This window comes from Budorcas taxicolor, chromosome 15 (genome assembly GCF_023091745.1).
Source record: "Budorcas taxicolor isolate Tak-1 chromosome 15, Takin1.1, whole genome shotgun sequence".
Classification (NCBI taxonomy): Eukaryota; Metazoa; Chordata; class Mammalia; order Artiodactyla; family Bovidae; genus Budorcas; species Budorcas taxicolor.
In genome coordinates, this window is record NC_068924.1 from 38,434,489 (window position 1) to 38,453,440 (window position 18,952).

General features: G+C 34.0%; 1 protein-coding gene across 1 annotated transcript in view; it reads right to left on the reverse strand.

The window, feature by feature from the left end:
* Positions 1-949: 949 nt before the first annotated feature.
* FAR1 (fatty acyl-CoA reductase 1) overlaps positions 950-18,952 on the reverse strand; it is a 76,597-nt gene continuing 58,594 nt past the window's right edge. The window contains exons 5-12 of the mRNA XM_052652698.1: positions 16,307-16,484; positions 15,216-15,260; positions 14,972-15,090; positions 13,822-13,889; positions 12,158-12,329; positions 5,149-5,278; positions 2,845-2,972; positions 950-1,112 (exon numbers count right to left, since the gene is read on the reverse strand). Of these exons, the coding sequence (XP_052508658.1) occupies positions 950-1,112; positions 2,845-2,972; positions 5,149-5,278; positions 12,158-12,329; positions 13,822-13,889; positions 14,972-15,090; positions 15,216-15,260; positions 16,307-16,484 (1,003 nt within the window). The remainder of the gene's footprint in view (positions 1,113-2,844; positions 2,973-5,148; positions 5,279-12,157; positions 12,330-13,821; positions 13,890-14,971; positions 15,091-15,215; positions 15,261-16,306; positions 16,485-18,952) is intronic.

Below are 18,952 nucleotides of genomic sequence, written 5' to 3' on the forward strand. Positions count from 1 at the left end.
GGATAGTATACGCCTTTTAAAGTCCTATTAATAAAATTCATTAAGGGAGGAGAGCACAAGTATGATGAATTCCTCCCTGTACCCACACCTGCTTGCCAAAGTCTCAAGTAATCATCCAGCTTCAAATCATGAACAAAATGTCACAGAATTGGTTTTTATTTGGTCATAATGTGGTCAAGAAAAATGTACTCTTATTCTTTCTTAATACTAATAGGTTTAGTGAATTTTCATTTTCCTTCTAAAAACACATGGCATATGCTGATATGGATTCTCAAACTCATTTAGATCCAGTAGGGTCTCTATAATAATATATAGCCTTCTGATTATGAAAGTAACTGATTGCTTATAGAAAATGATATGTATCAGACCTCAAATCAGAGAAAGGAGGAAAATGAAAATGTGTTTTTCACATTTGAGACCATTCAGTAACTTACAGGATGATGTGAAAATAGTTTGGCTGTAATTTTAACAAAACTAAAAATCACTTCAACTGATGATAAAAATCAAACACTGTAGAGTCAAATATCTACCAACTTAGCTAGTATTCCCATCCAAATAAATGCTTTCCACTGCACTAAATATTATAATTAGAAAATCACTCTATGTTAAGGCATATTTTAATTAGTATATTCCAGAATTGCACAGTTATACTGGTCAGTGTTCCTATCTCCCCCTCCTGCCCTTACCCAACCCTTTTCCCCCAGGGATCAAAATGTTAAATCATGGTTTTGATGGCTATTACAGATTTGAGTTGGCATACCACAGTGTATTGACTACGCTTTTATGAGCATACATTAAAATGTTACATAAAATGTACCATAATTTACTCCACATTCTGAGCTAAGATGGTTTAATGTCTTGACAAAAGGTGAAATGACTTAAGTACATTTTACATTTTATGCATTTAGACCACCATATGCATAGATGTTCTAATGCTAAATTCTTGTCTTCAGTATCTCATAGTGCTGGATGCTCGGAAGTAAGACAGAAACTTGTAACACAGACTAACCACAAAGTACCAGATGTTTCTCGCCATTTGTGATCTTGCAATAAAAATGCGCCAAATCAGGATCACAAGGATAGTATTGAAACCGTAACGTATGTTTCTCAACCTGGAAAGCAGATCAAGAGATATAAATGTTTCTCAACCTGGAAAGCAGATCAAGAGATATAGTGGATACTATCTTCTAGAAAAGAATATTGTTGGCTAGCAGATAATTCATATTCAATTCTTAATTTAATCAAAGTTCAAATCCATATGAATTTGAAACTTACTTAATAATTAACTAGCAATTAGAAAGTTAGCAAACATCAAAAACAACTGACTGTGCACATTCTGGACAGCAGTCCATCAAACAATGCATTATTTCTATTAACAATAATACAAAGTTTTTTGTAACATTTGGGATGTAAATTTACTTGTTAACAAGAACTATTAAGCAGCCTTCTGTATGCCCTAAACTGTGCTAGGCAACAAGTATGTTAAGTAAAATAGAAATATCTCTTGTAATTCCAGAGCTTATTTCATCTAAAAAGGGACATTCATTATATACATCATCCTACAGACAAAATAAATATTTTTGGATATCTTTAGCTGCTTACAAGTTGTCAGACAGAGGAACTTACTCCTTCAGTTAGAGCTGTCCGTCAAGATCAAAAGTCAACTAGACAAGTCCTCATACCATGAATGAAACATGGTACTTGCTCTACACAGGAAGACCCTCCCATTCTCAGAGAGCAAGATGCGTATTATCTTGCTTATGTTTCAAAACAGTTTTGATGTTTTTTTAATGGTGTTAGAAGGGAATCTAAATTCTTTAGGTATGCCATAACATTACATAAATTCCACTAACTTAAACAGGCAATGAAAGATATAGAACTACAGTTGATTCTTAAACAATGTGGGGGTTGGGGCATTAATCCTTCATACAATTGAAAATCCAAATATAACTTTAGAGTCAGCCCTTCTTACCTGTATTTCTGCATCAGTGAACTGAACCAACTTCACACTGTGTGGTACTACAGTATGTATTTATTGAAAAAACATCACGTATAAATGGACCCACACAGTTCAAATACATGTTATTCAATGCTTAACTGTACAATATATGAACAATGAGTGTAGACAAAATAACTTTGCTCTGCCACTTAATACAATATGACCTTTCAAATACAACTTCCCTAAGTCTCTATTTCTTCATCTACACAACTATCTGCCCTATCAAGTCTCAAAGAGTTGAAAGAGCAAGAATAATGTAAAAGTTTTGAAAACTGTTATAAAAATTGTATTAAAAATTACTATGAATAAAAGAGATTACTACTAATTGCATCTCTGGATAATGGATTAATAGTAATTTTTTCTCTTATTTTCTAAGTGTTTTTTAACTATTAGTACATATTAGTTTTATAAGAGACTAAGGGAAAAAGAATAACTATTTTATAAACAAAGAAAAAGCTCTATACTAAATAATGTATTATTAGATCTCCTTTCTTCTTCTAAACATGTATTTCAATAAGGTAGAAGAAACTTTACATTATCTGCAGTTTAAAATACATTTTTATTATCTCCTGATATCTTTACTTCTTCAGTAGCAATAAGGGAAGATGAAAGTGATATTTAAAACTAAATTCCACTTGACTTTCTTACTAATGAATAGTATAAACTGATGAAAATAGTAAGCTTCAATAGTCATAGGTTAAATCAACACTACCAGAGTTACAGTCCAAAGGCAACCACTTTCCTAAATACAATATATTATTAGCAATATCTCAAGTTAACAGCTTAGGAAAAAACTAGTATTTCATAAGGAAGACAAGATGAAATCAAACCCATATAAAACTTACTTGTTCAGATGTTTTCTAGCTGCAGGAAGACCAGACATTTCTTCATTCAGTACATATTTCTTAGTTCCCATACAGTAGTTCTCTATATATTCTGCCCAATGTAACTGCCGTACATCAATATTAAAAGTCTACATAAACAAAACAATTACTGGTTATTCTCTTGAATAATTTTTTTTCATAACCAGTCAAAAATTCACTTTTTCCAAAGGCTAATTCCACAGGACATGCTTACAAAATGTTTACCATATTAATTTTTAAAATCTTACTGCCACTCACAAAAAAAGTTTTTACTATTTCATTATCTTCCATTAAACACAGAAACAATACACTTATTTCCAGTTTCCTTCTATCTACAGTATCTCTTCTTTTTGAACATCTTGCATACTACACAGATTAATTTTCCTAGAAAATAGTATTGACATTAAGAGAAAGAATGTGGCTTTCTTTTTTTAAGAATGAAAGCTGGCTTAGGAGTTTAGGTAACAGTAAGTAGGCCATTTGATGAAAATAGTAGATAAATATAGAAAATCAACCCTTACAAGAATGCTACTTCATGACAAAATAAGAGGGATATATTCTGCTCAGAGCTCTTCCACACACAATCAGGTAATTTTTTTGGTGTGATAAACAGATTATTCACGATTTAATTTACCATCACACTTCTCTGAAAATAGCAAGCTGTAACACTTCTCTGAAAATAGCAAGCTCCAGACTAAAAATAAAAAAGCTACCATAAATAAATCATTAAAGTACCACAGCACTGAAATGGAAACTTAAGATATGAGATAATGAGAAGGTCATACATTTGTGTAATTGGATTCCCATAGGAAAAGTGAAAAAGAATAGAAAAAAAGCAGTATCTGAAAAGACAATGGCTGGAAATTTTCCAAAAATTGTGAGACATCAAGCCACAGATTTAAAACACACACATACTGGATATACACACATGTATCTTTACATACTAGAGTAAAACTGCTGAAAGTCAAAGAAAGAAATTTTTCTTAAACCAGAAAAGGCACTGTAGATTACCTCCAAAGAAACAACTATTAGTCTGACCACTGACATCTCAAAAGAAGCAATGGAAGCTGTAAGATTATGAGACGATGTCTTCCAAGTGCTCAAAGAAAGCTTGCTAACATAGAATTCTATAGCAGTATGAATATCACTGAAGAATAAAAATATTCCAAGAATAAAAACTGAGATAATCTAACATCAACAGAAGACAAACACTAGAGAAAGTACACTAATGGGCACTGTTTAGGCAGAATGAAAATGATTCCAGACTGAAGTCTGAAATCATTAGAGGAGGATGGAGGAAGAAATAAGAGCAGTAAAAAGACAACTATGCTGGTAAATCTGTATGAATACTAATTGACTAGATTACATGTTTTAGCCTTTGCATGATCCAAGAAAGGGTGGAAGTATCAATATTTTATTAGGCCTTGCTAAATTAAGAAATGATACTGTAAAGCAGGAGCAAACTAGCCCCCAGGCTTCCCTGATGGCTCAGTGGCAAAGAATCCACCTGCCAATGCAGGAGATGCAGGTTCAATCCCTGGGTCAGGAAGATCCCCTGGAGAAGGAAATGGCAACCACTCCAATATTTTGCCTGGGAAATCCCATGGACAGAGGAGCCTGGTGAGCTACAGTCCGTGCTGCAGTAGCGAAAGAGTTGGACACTACTTAGCAACAACAACAACAAAGCTGAACAAAATAATCATTTCTAATAATGAGATTTAAGTAGAACACTAAAGTAACATACAACCACCTAAGTTAGTGGGGGTGGTAATCAGAGCTGAAACATTTTATGGTCCTTAGTATCATTAAGGAAGAGGCTATACAAATTGCTCAATTTTTTGTTAAGTATGCATGTTCAAATATCTAAGGTAAACTTAAAAAGAAAATTCATAAGAGTTTAAGTTTCAAACTAACAGAAAGCAAAATGTAGAATGGCAAAAAGTAGAAGATTATTTGAAAAGCAATTTCTGAAACGTTTTCCTCAAAACTTAAAACAGTATTTAGGGGGGAAATGCATAAAAATTCTCTTTGAACCTGACATTAAAAGAGAATCAACATTTCAATCATGCTTTGAAAATATTTCTGCTACTCTCATACTTAATTATAAAATTCTAAAATAAAGCAACTTTATTTTATTACCAATTATGATTGAAAATGGGACCCTATAAATAGATCAACCTTCTTATTGCATAATGGTTGTAGAAAATACCCAATTATTTCTCAGGTTGCTAATTAGCATACTCTAATTAGTATGCTCCTTCTTTTCTAATATAAAAAAATACTTGCCTTTTTATCTTCAGGGTTTAGTTGATTCATTAACATATTGACATTGTCAGTATTCCAAACCCAAGAATTACTTGTGAAATATTCAAGAAACACCATAGCTTTGTGAAGACGAGTTATTGTTTTCATCATCCTGTATTTTAAGAAAAACTGAGATTCATAATTTGCATAGATAAGGAAAAATCTCACCACCACCCAGGGAATTGACAGTAAAATTGCAACACGTAGTTCAATAAGTGTACCAAATCACTAGGAAATAAGAATATTTCTGCATCTTGGAACATTATATAAATGCAAAAAAAAAATTAAGCAGCAGTAAATGAATTTCATATTGCCCAAGGAGAGTTCTGCTGATATATGAAATACAGTTATTTCAAGGCTAAATTTTCTACATATAATACTAAGCAAATAAATGAATTCAATTAGCATTCGTTTCCTTTTTTGTTCCTTAAATCACATTTTAGCTCAGCTTCATTTTAGTAAGATTTTCTGTGAATTCATAACATATCGTTATGTTTTAATCTCAACTCTTCAGCATCATGGAAGCAAAGTATACAGAAATATTCATTTGCCATTTAGTTAATTCTCTCTATATATTTTAAACAATTTGCCCTTGAACACCAACAGGCGCCTGGATGTGCCATGAAACCAATGACTCATGTTGACAACTTTCTCAAACAGATATTCAATATATTCCCTAATCTTCCCAAATCCCCAATATCCATCTTAATAAAAATAAGAAAGTTCAATACTTTTTCGTTTCTTTTTAAAAGGGTGAGGGGCTTTAATCTTTAAATTTGGCATTTTATATATCATGATTCACTGTTAAGTCATTGATATCATAACACTAACCAGAACAGTAACATCTACACGATAATAATTATCAATGATAGGGAGAGAAATAGAAGGCAGAACTTTTCAAAACACACACACCAAAAATTCCTAATCTCTGATAAAAAGAAAAATTATATGTGAAGAAACACTTTAAAAGAATTCTATTTATAGTCCCACAATTAGGATTAGCATTATGCAGTTTAGAGATCCCCAAATCAGGGCTTCAGAAATGAGAGAAATAGAAGAAAATGAGAACATTAGAAATGAGGAGGAAATTAAAACAGTAACATTAGCTAAGCAATTCTGACACATTCAACACATTTATAAAGAAAGCCTGAATGCAGAATACTGAAAGAAAATGAGACAACATGGAGTATATATGTAAAGATGAACTGTACTTCATTAAAGAAAGTAATTACAAAATAAAACCTCCATTAAACACAGAAAGAATTAGTGAGCATCAAAGGCTAAATCTAGACAGGAATAGTTCAAACAGAAAGAATTTGAAGGGAGGAGAAGATTTACAAGATTGGTCATTAATACCAACTATCACAGCCAGTATAGCATACATGAATCACACATACACACATATTTGGTTAATGTGGCTTTCTGACATACACCTTATTTAAAAAGTTTTTCTTCCTAACTCCATTTTCACTGACAATTCTCACTTAGTCTTATTTTCAGATTCATTCAAGTGACAGAATTACCCTAAAAGTCAATCAGTGATTCTGCCATAATTACAATAAAATACTGGAGAGGGAGAAGGAAATCTGAAAGGTCATATATATATATTAAGTTCACAGAACATTTATCAAGTAATAAAAGTCTGGACTGAATACTATGGGAAATATAAATAGAAACTTAAAACTCTGCCTCACTAGTCTTTGGTTAAACATGCTCTAAGAGCAGATGCCTGGGACCACATTGCCATGTATGTTCTGAGTATTCATTCTTTATTACAGCAACCTGAAAAAAATTCTTAAAAACTTTTAGAGGAGGGCAAGATCCTAACGATCATCTAGTCCAGGGTTTCTCCATCTCAGCATTATAGACATTTTAACCCAGATAATTCTTTGTGGGAGGGGGCTGCTGTGTGCACTGTAAGAAACTTGGCAGTATCTCTGGTCTCTACCCACTAGATGCCAGTAGCATCTACCCAGTTGTGATAACTAAAAACATCTCCGAAAACTGTCCAATGTCCCTTGAGGGAAGCAAAACTGCCCTCCACTGAGAACCACAAAAATAAAAAATTTAAGATTCAGAGAAGTTAAACTGGAGAAAGTTAAGCTAAATAACAAAACAACAACAAAAAGAAGGCCACAGAACCATTTTTTTAAAATACCATTAAGAGAAAATAACTACTACATTTCAAAAGCTAAAGCAGATAACTTAAACTGCTTCTATATGTGATAATATCATGCATTCTGGTTCCCAGAGACTAGTCACCAGAATCCATATGATGCATATCTGAGTTGTACTTTTTAAATTATACCCAGATATACAGTAAGTCATATTTTTATCAAGTTGACTGGTACTCAGAACAATGCAAATGAGTAAAATGGACACCATGAATGACATGACTGCCATTAGTTTAATGCAGAAGCAGGCATTATATTAAGGTCCTAATGTAAGGTGTAGAGGCCACTACTTTGCTCAGCAAATAATCTGAACAAATTTAATAATATAAATTATAAGACTTTATATTTAACATTTGAGGCCTCCCTGATGGCTCAAATGGTAAAGAAGCTGCCCTCAATGCAAGACACCTGGGTTAGATGCCTGGGTGGGGAAGATCCCCTGGAAAAGGGAATGGCAAACCACTCTAGCTTTCTTTGCCTGGAAAATTCCATGGACAGAGGCGTCTGGGAGGCTACAGTCCATGGGGTCTCAAAGAGTCAGACATGACTGAGCGACTACCGCCATGTATTTAACATTTATAAAATTGCCTAAATAAAAAATCTTTATGTCTTTTGTTGCTTTTAGACTGTAAGCTCCCAAAGCATTCCTGGTTTGATATTTAGAAAGCCTTGTACAGGACAAACCTCAGTTAAGAAGACTCTTTATTTGATGCTTCCTATTTGTAGCAAATTTTAATTCCCAAAGGTGGCTGCAAATATTATCTCCCATCTTACATGTTCACCTACAGTATCACCTTAACTATTAAGAGGTCCCATTAAGAGGTGAAGTTAACTTATACCAACAGAATGAGGTGGAAGTGATACTGTGACTTCTGTGGGGAGTTACGAAAAAGTAAGGTAGCTTTCTGCCTTGCTCAGTGGAATACTCACCCTTGAAGCCTTCAGAGGTCATGTATGCTGTTCAACTCCCCCTGAGGCTGCCACACTGTGAGGAAGCCCAAATTAGTCCATGTGCAGAGACCACATTGAAAGGTTCTGAGACTATATGAAGAGAGAAAGATGTCTGGCCACCCAGCTGCTCGGCACCCTTCCTCTCCTTTACCATTCCCTACAGTGTACCTGGCCCTAGTCCCTATGACTGCAATCACTTCTAAGAGAGAACCATCCCATCAAAGCCTTCTAGAACTTCTGACCCACAGAATGAAATGATTACTGTTTTAAGATACTGTCTGATGTCAATTTTATCTAAATTAAAAAAAAAAAGATTCTAAATTTGGAAGATTTGTCATGCAGCACAAATAATGGGAACAGATCTATCAGTACTGGGAGTGAGGGACTGCTGTAATAAAAATCTAGAACACGCAGTACTGCCTTTAGGTGGACAGAAACTGTGAGGCCCTTGAGACCACTGATAAAGAATGGAAGGACAAAGGATGTTAGTGGAAAAAATAAAAGGGCTATACGGAAGCTGCTGGTGAGAGTTTCAAGGTAAGTGAGGAAAATAATGTTGGAAGTTAGAAGAACAAAACCATTACCTATGGTCACATGGAAAATAGAAAATGTATCTAATAAACTTGATGATCTAAGCCAAGATTTCCTCAAACAGGACAAAGATGACCTTAAAAAATGAACTATCTGGTTTTAGTGGAATTTGGAAGGCATGTAAAATTCTAGCCAGGAATTCATTTAGAAACAACTTCTGATCAAAGATCAAACCGAGAATGCAGATGTAAGATTCTGTTAGGACCTCAAAAAGATTACAGTAGTATATTTCATAGAAACTTTCATTCTAGATGCTAACGATATGTCTTACAGAGGCTCTAAGAGGCAGGATTTAAGAGCGAAGGATGTAAGAGGCAAAGATTTAAAGACTCAAGGGTGCTGTTCCATAGCAACTTCATAAGGAACCCAAGACAGAGAAGGGTATGTCTCAAAAAGATCTGTGAGTATGGCTTTGGTCTAATGGACTGGATTGTTTTAAAACAAATACATGGGAAACACACACAATTTTAAAGGAATTCTGAGTTTACACTTATAAGGACAGAGACAGTACCAAATGCAAAGAGGCCTCTGCATTAAGGTCCAGCAAACCACAGCTTAGGGCCAAATACATCTATTTTTAAAATAAAGTCTGACTGGGACACAGTCATGCTTGTTCATTTACATATTGTCTGAGGCTGCAGAATCGAGTAGTTATAAGGTGGAAGCTACATTTAACAGCAGAGGTAAAAAGCTGCAACAGAATCCATATGGCTCACAGACTGAAATATTTACTATATGGTGCTTTACAGAAAGCTTGCCATCTCTGCTCTAAAGACTCCCAACTTTTTGTGGGCAGGAAGTAGGGTAAGAAGGCTATTCAGTTGCAAACACAGGCCCTTTTTTTTTTCCCAACAGGAAAAGAAGGATGACTCAGGAGAGAGGGGGAATGAAACCCTAACTAAGAAACCATCAAACATACCCTGCTGGAATGAAGAATTGTTATGGACCAGTGATTGCTGTGTGCCTCTTATTTTTTCTCTTTTGAACAAGTCTAAATTATTTCCTATGCTTGTCTCACTATTATACGTCAGACGGACAGGAGGTAACCTGACACTTTAGTTCACAGGTTTTCAGATCAATATTTGAGGAAATGTATCTGAAAAGCTTCATCCACAATTATATCAGATTTCACTAACCACACTGGCTTCAAGCTTTAGTCAGAGAGGTTTTGTGGGGAAAAAGCAAGAGTGTTTTCCATGTAGGAGGAATATAAACTGTTGGGACTAGAAGACTGACCATAGCAAACTGCACTTTCCAAAAATGGTTGCAACAATACCTTTCATCTCACCAGCTCATTTACAAGATGATCTTGACTATTCTCTATATCCCTGCTCCTGGAATCTTGGAAGATCTGTGACTCGCCTGGGACTAAATGAATAAGGTGGAAGTAGTGCTGCATGATTTTCTTAGGTAGGTCAGAAAATGCACGTTGCTTCCACCTTGCCTGCTGAAACACTTTTCCTTGAAGCCTCCAGTTGTCATGTAAGCAGTCCAACTCCCCTAAGGCGACCACTGGTCCTTGCAAAGACACTCTATGAAAAGATCCGGATACCACATGAGGAGACAATGACACCAGCTGTTCCACCACACGTCCCTGAAAGGGTTCCATCTGACCTTAGTCACATGAAAGACCTCTAAGCCAAAGCTACCCAGCGGATTCCTTCCTAAATTCCAGATGCTGAGAGAAGCAATAAACCAAAAGAAATAATAAAATGACAGCTGCTGTTTTAAGCCACTAAGTTTGAGATAATTTGTTATGCATCAATATCTATTATAAATTATTTAATCAACTCTGGTTCTTCATGTAAGTTTACTAAGCCCCCTTTTCTGTGTAAAGCATTGTGATATATTTAACTTATTTTATTTTTTGAACCTAGTTTTGATTTTTCTGCCCTAATCTACATATAATCTATTAATATCAAGATAGCATGCACTATTGTTCAACACCACTCATGTATTTCAATATTTAACATACATGATGAGAAACATAATGGACAACTGAATCCACAGAAAATTCCCTACATGTAACTCAAATCCTGATACACTATAACTAGCAGATACCTCGCTTTTATTTGAGCAGCTGATGAAAGTTCTGGAATCAGCATCTTCTTTACACTTAAATACTCAAATCCTGAACTCTCCAATCAAACGCTCCACTACAAATGCCAATGTAGTTAAAAAAATAATATTTTTATAGTATATTTCACTGTAATTGTGGTAAAGACAGTAGGATTACTTAAGTTTGTGAGCTTTCAATTAAAAAAAAGGCCTTGTTATAACAACTATAAGAAATGAAGTTTTCAATTTGTTAACCTTCGTTTTAAACTATGACATTATCAACCTGAAAAATTAGTCAAAAACTGTAATTACAATATTATAAGCTGAATGGGAAGCTGAGACAGCTCAAGCAATTAATTTCCTAGAAGCATCCTAGGTTTTTTTCATATAAAACTGTACAATCCACTTAAAACAAAACATTTAACCCTTAATCCCCTATAAAACTCACCTCCAAGTTATTAATGGGGAGAGAAGGGCTCAATTTCAGCTTATAATAACAATGACAACCTTGACGCTGGACATTTCCTGTGATATGGGATTTTGGAGGATCAATGGCCCAATAAGATGAGATCCACAGTCTCCCCAAATATCCTCAATTTCTAAGAAATGTTCTAGCATCCGGATTGTGATTGTGATTAATCAGGTTAGTAACTAAAGGTAAAGCTCATGCTAGCGACTTTTTGTCTCTCCAGCAAGCCTCCACCACCTTACCAATACAGTGTATTTACTGCTATTCTTCTTACCACGGTTTCTGACCTGTCAACCTGAGTGCAAGATCGAGCAATAATGCAGGTACTGTATGTCTGACACCCTTCCAATAATGAAGCAATAAGTTGTTGGTATAAAACTTAATATTGGGGCGCCTGAATACTTGGTTTAAAGGATTCATCTTGAAGGAATGATTTAGATAATATCCTGTAGGAAAAATAAGCATCAAAGCATTTTGAATGTTTTGTTATTCAGAAAAAAATACCTAAAGTTAGACCTAGAATTCAGCATTTGACAGTAATTTATCATCCAAAATTTAGAACAGAATGAATTATAACACTACCTTTGCTTTTCTGATAAATTCCTAAATTCAAGAGTCTTCTCAGTCACAAAAGGCCATTAAGCCTTATCATAAGCATAAACAAATACAGAGTTAATATGCAGTTTAGTGTAAGCATAGGTTGTTTAACAGCCAGAGGAACAGATAAGACAGAGCTAGTCACCATTACCTTGGGCTTCTTCCAGTCATCCTGAGGTAGATATCATACAGGAATGCTGGGGCCTTATGGCTTACAGCAATCCAGTAATGATATAAAAGGTGATTGGAGGTTAGATTTACATTGGGCCGTCTGAAGGCCTGTTCGAGAGGATTCCTCTTGAAAGTAGAAATTACATGGTATTCTGAGGAAGAAAAGTTGTGTAACAGCTTTGATAATAACCATGTAGTGAGGTTTTGTAAAAAAAAAAAAAAAAAAAATCATGTTTTTACAAAGCAAAATATTTTACCAAAGATGTCAGAGTTTGTTCATTTAAAAAACAAACTTTTCTACTTTCTATAGTAACTAAGGGAATATGGGTATTAAACTGCTGAACTCAAGTGGTTTTAGAACTCCCACTATTTATGATTTTTAATTAGATGAATGAATTTTTGCTAAAATTCACTCTTAAAAATCCGTTTCATGTTTTACCTATATCAGTTTACAAGGTCACTTTCTATATTTCACCTCTCATGACAGCTTCTTTCTTTCTGTTCCTCTTTCCAGATTCTTATTACTGTACTTACTTTAAAAAGAAAAGGGAAATCATCATCCTTTGCTTATGAATAATTAAGTTGCTCAAATTAACATATATCAACAAGCTTAAAACAACCCCAAATTAACTTCTGCTGTAATTTATCTAGGTTATACAATATCAAAACAATCAACTCTATTATCATCTACGTTAATACTTCAATGGAAATGTTTACTGAGATATTCACTAAAAGATAAAGCTCAACTTGATTTTTGCTGAACTTCCTAACACAATGAAAGACTATAAAAAACCTAACTCATCTGAAGTGTTTTAAAATTCTTAAAAGAACACAACTAATTATCATAAAATGAAAAGCACCCTAGATTTTTTCCCCTTTTATTCTCTAACAGTCAATCATTAAATAGAAATAAAAATGTCATAGAATAACCTCTAGAATAAAAGACAAAGATTTACTTTAAAATCAAAATTATTCCACAAGGCTAACAAAAACTGTTTAATTAGAGATAAAATAAGACCTAGTACACTAAATCAACACTGTAAATATATTTTACTTTATATTTGACTTAAAAATGATTTAAGTTTCAGTATGTTCTAAGTTATACTATTCCTGTTTTGAAACAAGTAACAGCATACACACTGCTGCTGTCAATTTGTGTATTTAACAGATTAATAAATGCAACAGAAAATATTCTGACAAAATGTATCCTACTTGCTTACTCCTTCAGCTATTCCTCTTAGGACAACTAGCTATTTCCTGTGATATATCAACTCTTGTAGCTGTGAGTGATACTGCTTGTGAATAGGGAACATCAGGATTAAGAATGCCCATGAGGGAAGGAAAAAGGTTTATTTCCATACCACGGCTATCTATGGGCATCCTGCAGATGGCAGCAGAGAAACAATAAGGGTCAGACAAGGGTGGGATGAGGAGGGAATACACAGCTGGGCATTTTTAAATTTATGAAACATTATTAAGGACCAAAAGGCAGTATTAGTAGATGTTCTAACATGGCAACTAAAATAAGAATAAACTTGTAACTGGGTGGCTTTAATGCCTCATGGATTATTCTAACGTAATCAGTGAACATTTTAAGTTTATAAAAATTTATTCTAACATTCAAAAATACAGGTAAAATCATACCAACTTCACCCCAGTGGAAGGGATTAGTGCTTCCTGTTGTACAGTTATACACCATGATGTTTCTTGGTCTGCAAAGACAAAGATCAAAGCAATGAAAAATTTTAAAAAGTTAAAACTTAACCAATCTAAATCTTATATGATACTTAAGTAGGAATAAATGAGGACTTTTTTACCATAAATATTTAAAATATTATCTTTAAAGGATTAATTTTTATGTCTGAACAACTATTTACACTACCCTTTTTTCCAATCCTACCAAAAAAATATTTATAAAAACACAGACTTCATATTTTTCTTCTTGTACTAGCACAACTGTCTTTTTTTCATACAGGAAAAAGAACCACCTCAGCTCTTCCTATCTCCTTCCCATTTTCAGAGGCTCTAGTTAAAAAGAAATTGTGAATGGAATTCGCTTTTACCAGAAACATACTCATATAATCATATCCCTCCTTTCGTAAAATATAAAAGTGACTTCAAAAATAAGGGAAGATTATTATTTAGAAAAATGTCACTGAGAAGCTTAGGTGTTTAGGTTTAAGTGTTAGACCTATAAATATTATATAGTATAGCGAATGATGTTGCTCAGTTGTGTCTAACTCTTTGCGACCCCATGGACTGTAGCGTACCAGGCTCCTCCCTCCATGGGATTCTCCAGGCAAGAGTGCTGGAGTGGACTGCCATTTCCTTCTCCAGGGGATCTTCCCCACCCAGGGATCGAACCTGGGTCTTCCACATTGCAGGCAGACACTTTAACCTCTGAGCCACCAGGGAAGCCCCATGAGTTGATTAAAGTGTACTAGTGTGCATGTTTGATACATGTAAGCTGTTCTCTATGAATTTCACCTCTTTATATATGACAAGTTTATACCAAGTTTTAGTGTGTATTAAAAAATACATTAAAAAGAAAATCTCTAATGACCTTGTCTATCCTGTGCCAGTACACAAGAATTTATATTAATTCTTATTACTGCTGATGGAATCACTTCACTGGCTGTGGTAAGTCAACTCTTGCAGTTGAAAGTGATAATATATCTATATAATACTGGTATGGGTTAATAAACTGATAAATATTCATTATAGAGGATTTTTTAACATTAGTTCTCATCTCAGTTACTATACATCTAATAAACGTCATTGCCATCTCATATACCTATTTACTCCGGAATACCAGGCTGCCGCAAGACTCATGTTGACAACTACATCTACAGGAACAAGATCTGCAAGGGCATTGTTGGAGGCACGCATTGTTCGAAGAATTCCTTTCCCTGCCTTTGTTGAAATTAAAAACAAAACTTTAAGGCACAGAACCCATAGTGCAAATACACGATACAAAGATACACAGGAAAAAAAAAACAAAACAGAATATTCAATACAATACAAGGCTTATTACTTACCGCAATAAAAAGACCACTTGGTCCATTAAAGTTATCAATCCATCCCTAATACCAAAAATTTAAAAAAAAGGAAGGGAGTTTAGAAATACTATAAAATTACAGATTTACAATTTGAACTCTATATAACTCCACAAACATACTTGGTAGTCTTCTAAGAACTAAAAATCTGACTATATTCAGGCCAGAGTATTTCTCCCCATCTTAAATAGTCTTTTCTGAGATTGCAAATGACTAAGTAAAATAATTTTCAAAGGGTTACCTACTCTTTCATTAACTCTCTGCAAAGAGAATTTTGCAAAAAGAAGTTTATATCTGTCAAATATTTAAGCTAAATTAAGATTGCTCAAGTTTGATTTTGTGCTATTTACTAAGGCAGTATCCTTAGATTGAAGGAAATGGTAAATTCTCAAGATTACTGAATAAAACAGAGTAATGTCAAAGTAACAAAAGAGATAGTATCATTTGCTACTACTACAGAGACTTAAGTCTTTCCTAAGTCAATTTATTTCATTTTATATCTACGTTTTCTCTTATTTCAGCGATTCACAAATACTATAATGCCTTGCTTTTCTACAGCAAATCAGAGAAATTTTTTATCTTCCTTAGCATGTGAACTATACAAGAAGTGAACTTCTTAGAAGACCTGCCTCTTTGAGGTACTAAAAAGCAAATGAAATAAAATAAGATCCTGAATATTCTCACCGTTATTCCCTTCACCTCCACAAGGGAAACTAATCCACAAATAATTTTAAAGGCCAACAAATGGTGATGTGTCAGTGTCCAATTTCTTATCAATGACAAAGAAACTTGAAAGGCATGGTCTCCTCTGACTCCAGACAATACCATAGCCTTTAATTTTCAATTAACATTTTAAAAGCTTATCTGCATTTCTATACATGCAACATTACAATACATGCACCTTACATAAAAGTACCAAGAGTGTCTCTCTCTACAAATGCAAACAACGTTGCCACAGTAAGCCATGTACAGTAAACAAAACCTGCTCTTAAAAAATTGCCAACTCTTTTTGTACAAAATTATGACTTAAAATTCTCAATTCCAATTATTTACAAAGATCTCTAGCAACTTACTGGAAAAGGTTCTTTCCAACTGGCACCAACAATTGATGGCCTTACAATCGCCACATTTAGCTTTGCTCCTTCTTGTTGTACAACATATTCTGCCAATGCTTTTGTGTATATGTATGTATTAGGTCTGTCTCCTATCAATTTGGGTGTGATATCATTTACTAAGCCATCATCCATCCACCTGGTAAACAAAGAAATTACATGCAAAAATATTTTCAGATATTGTTTCACTTCAAAAAAATATTTTCAGATATATTTTCATTTAAAAAATGAAAAACCACTTTGCATATTTCAAATATGTCTGTGGCTCCAACTCAAGTGTTTGACAACTTCTACTAAAAAAAAAAAAATGGAAATCAGCTTTACTTTCATTAAATATCAACCACAAATCCAGATGTATATCCAGTTTCTACAGCTAAAAACCAAGAGTTTTTTCATATACCATACAGTAGGTAGCAAAAGTGAATTAGAACTGATTTATGGTATTTTTTTAAAAAAATCTTCTAGTTGTAAGTATTCATACACTTCCTATGTGTTTGACAAGGAGCACTACCCCGAATCTAAATAGCTGAAGTTGTTTTATATTACACAATAGATTATATTTTTTCTAAAGTCTAAATAAATTGCAAAATACATCAGGCCCCAAGGAATTAAAGATTTGTATATAATCACCGTAACAGCGTAACTTGTTAATTATACACATTTTAAATGAACATACATTTACAATTAATATAAAAGGTCTAGTAATCTACTATGAAGTCATAAAATTGCTTCAGTTTTCTCAGTATCTCTGAAGAAAACGTCTACTATGATAACCTATAAGAGGAGGGTGATATACTAGGTGATCTCTATAGTCTTTTTCAGTCTAAATTTCTAATTTCAATGTTATGTACTTGTTTTCAGATAGTTTTCCTGTCTGTCTATAATACTATGCATATTTGTATACTAAAAATACTGTTAGTATACAGTGATACCCACATTAACTGATGAGGATGTATAAAATGGGACTATCAAGATAAACTTTCTTCTGTATGTTAAAGTACTTTTTTGTGTGGAAGGAAAGGAATATTTATAAAATTGAAGGTAGATTACTATTCAACATAGGAAAAATTCCATAATGGAGATGAACTTCAAAAAATGGATAAAAGAGTTACATTAAAAAATAAAATAGGAGAGACTTAACTAGGAGAGACTTAACTAGGAGAGACTGTAGAGCCAGTAAGCCTTATCACTGGAGGGAGATTACACAGTCAATCTACAAGTTATCCTAAAATTATCTGCTGGCCAGATTTCTTTGTAAACAAAGAAAGGAAATAACAGAATAGGTTTATAGGCTCTTTCTCAGCAACTCAGACGTTTGGATAGAGAAAAAGTAAAAAGATAAATTAACTTGCACGTTCAACTTTTCCCAGAGATATTAAACACTTCTGCCTAATGATCTGAGGAAAATGAGGTAGATATTTGGAACTATCTAAGAAATGGAGTTAGAAAACAGAAACCAGGGAATTACCATAAGAATGTCCCAGAAAGCTCCCAATACTAACTTTCTTACAAATCTATTTTCTCATATTTCCAGGAAAACCTTAAAGAAATGGACTTCCGTGCTTATTTTAGAAGAAAACTTGGAGAAGGAGCATGAACATTCTGTAGCGCCCCTGGGAAGTAAAAAATTCAACTGAGACAACAGGGGGTGGTAACTAAGGAGCTGAACCTGAACAGGATCTCTTAGAAGAAGAGAGACCTAAGGGCAAACAGAGAATAAAGGAAGAAAAAGCTTGCAGGAATATTATATGAGAATAAAAAAACACATGAAGATATAATGGATACTGGAATTTTCTATAATTACAGTCTATAAAAGAAGAAAAGATCCTGCTATTTATTCTTGCTTTGATCCTATTTGTTTCACTCAATGAGAATGTACAGGCTGAAGCAAATGAAATCTTGGCCATGCCTAGTTGTATCCACCAAATCACAAACACTTCTCAAGCAATAACTGATAGTAGGATTCTAGTCCTTAGAAAGATAATAAACAATAACACTAGGAATATCAATTAAAGGATCATGACTCCTTTGATTTCTTAAAAATTCAAGGCTCCTCTGAGGATATACAGTTGACACCTGGAAAAACACAGGGTTGGGGCACTGACTCTACGTGCAGTAAAAAATCCCCATGTGACTTAACAGTCAGCGCTCTGTACCATGGTTGTGCATCAACACATTCAACCAACCACAGACTGTGCAGCATGGAGTACTTATTTACTGAAAAATCTGTATAGAAGTAGACTCACATAGTTCAAACCCGTGTTATTCAAGGGTCAACCGTACTCCACTGGGCAAAATAAAAGCACAATCTTTTAATAAATTAGACCTTGCTATTGAACAGGCAGTCATTAGTCTCCATGGATATCAGGAACTTCTTAGTGGCTAAGATTGATTCCTTGAAAAAACTGAGACTCTAATACCATGAATAAGCTGTTCAAAGGCTTTCCTCCAACCATCACAACACCTGTTCAAAAGGGAAAGCTTCACAATGACTTCACCTAGAGTCATTAGGTACAAATCGATACGATAAACAGAACACAGTAGATATATAATAATTTGCTGAATAAGGAAGAGAGCAATGCATACTGTGGACAGAGAGAGAGAGAA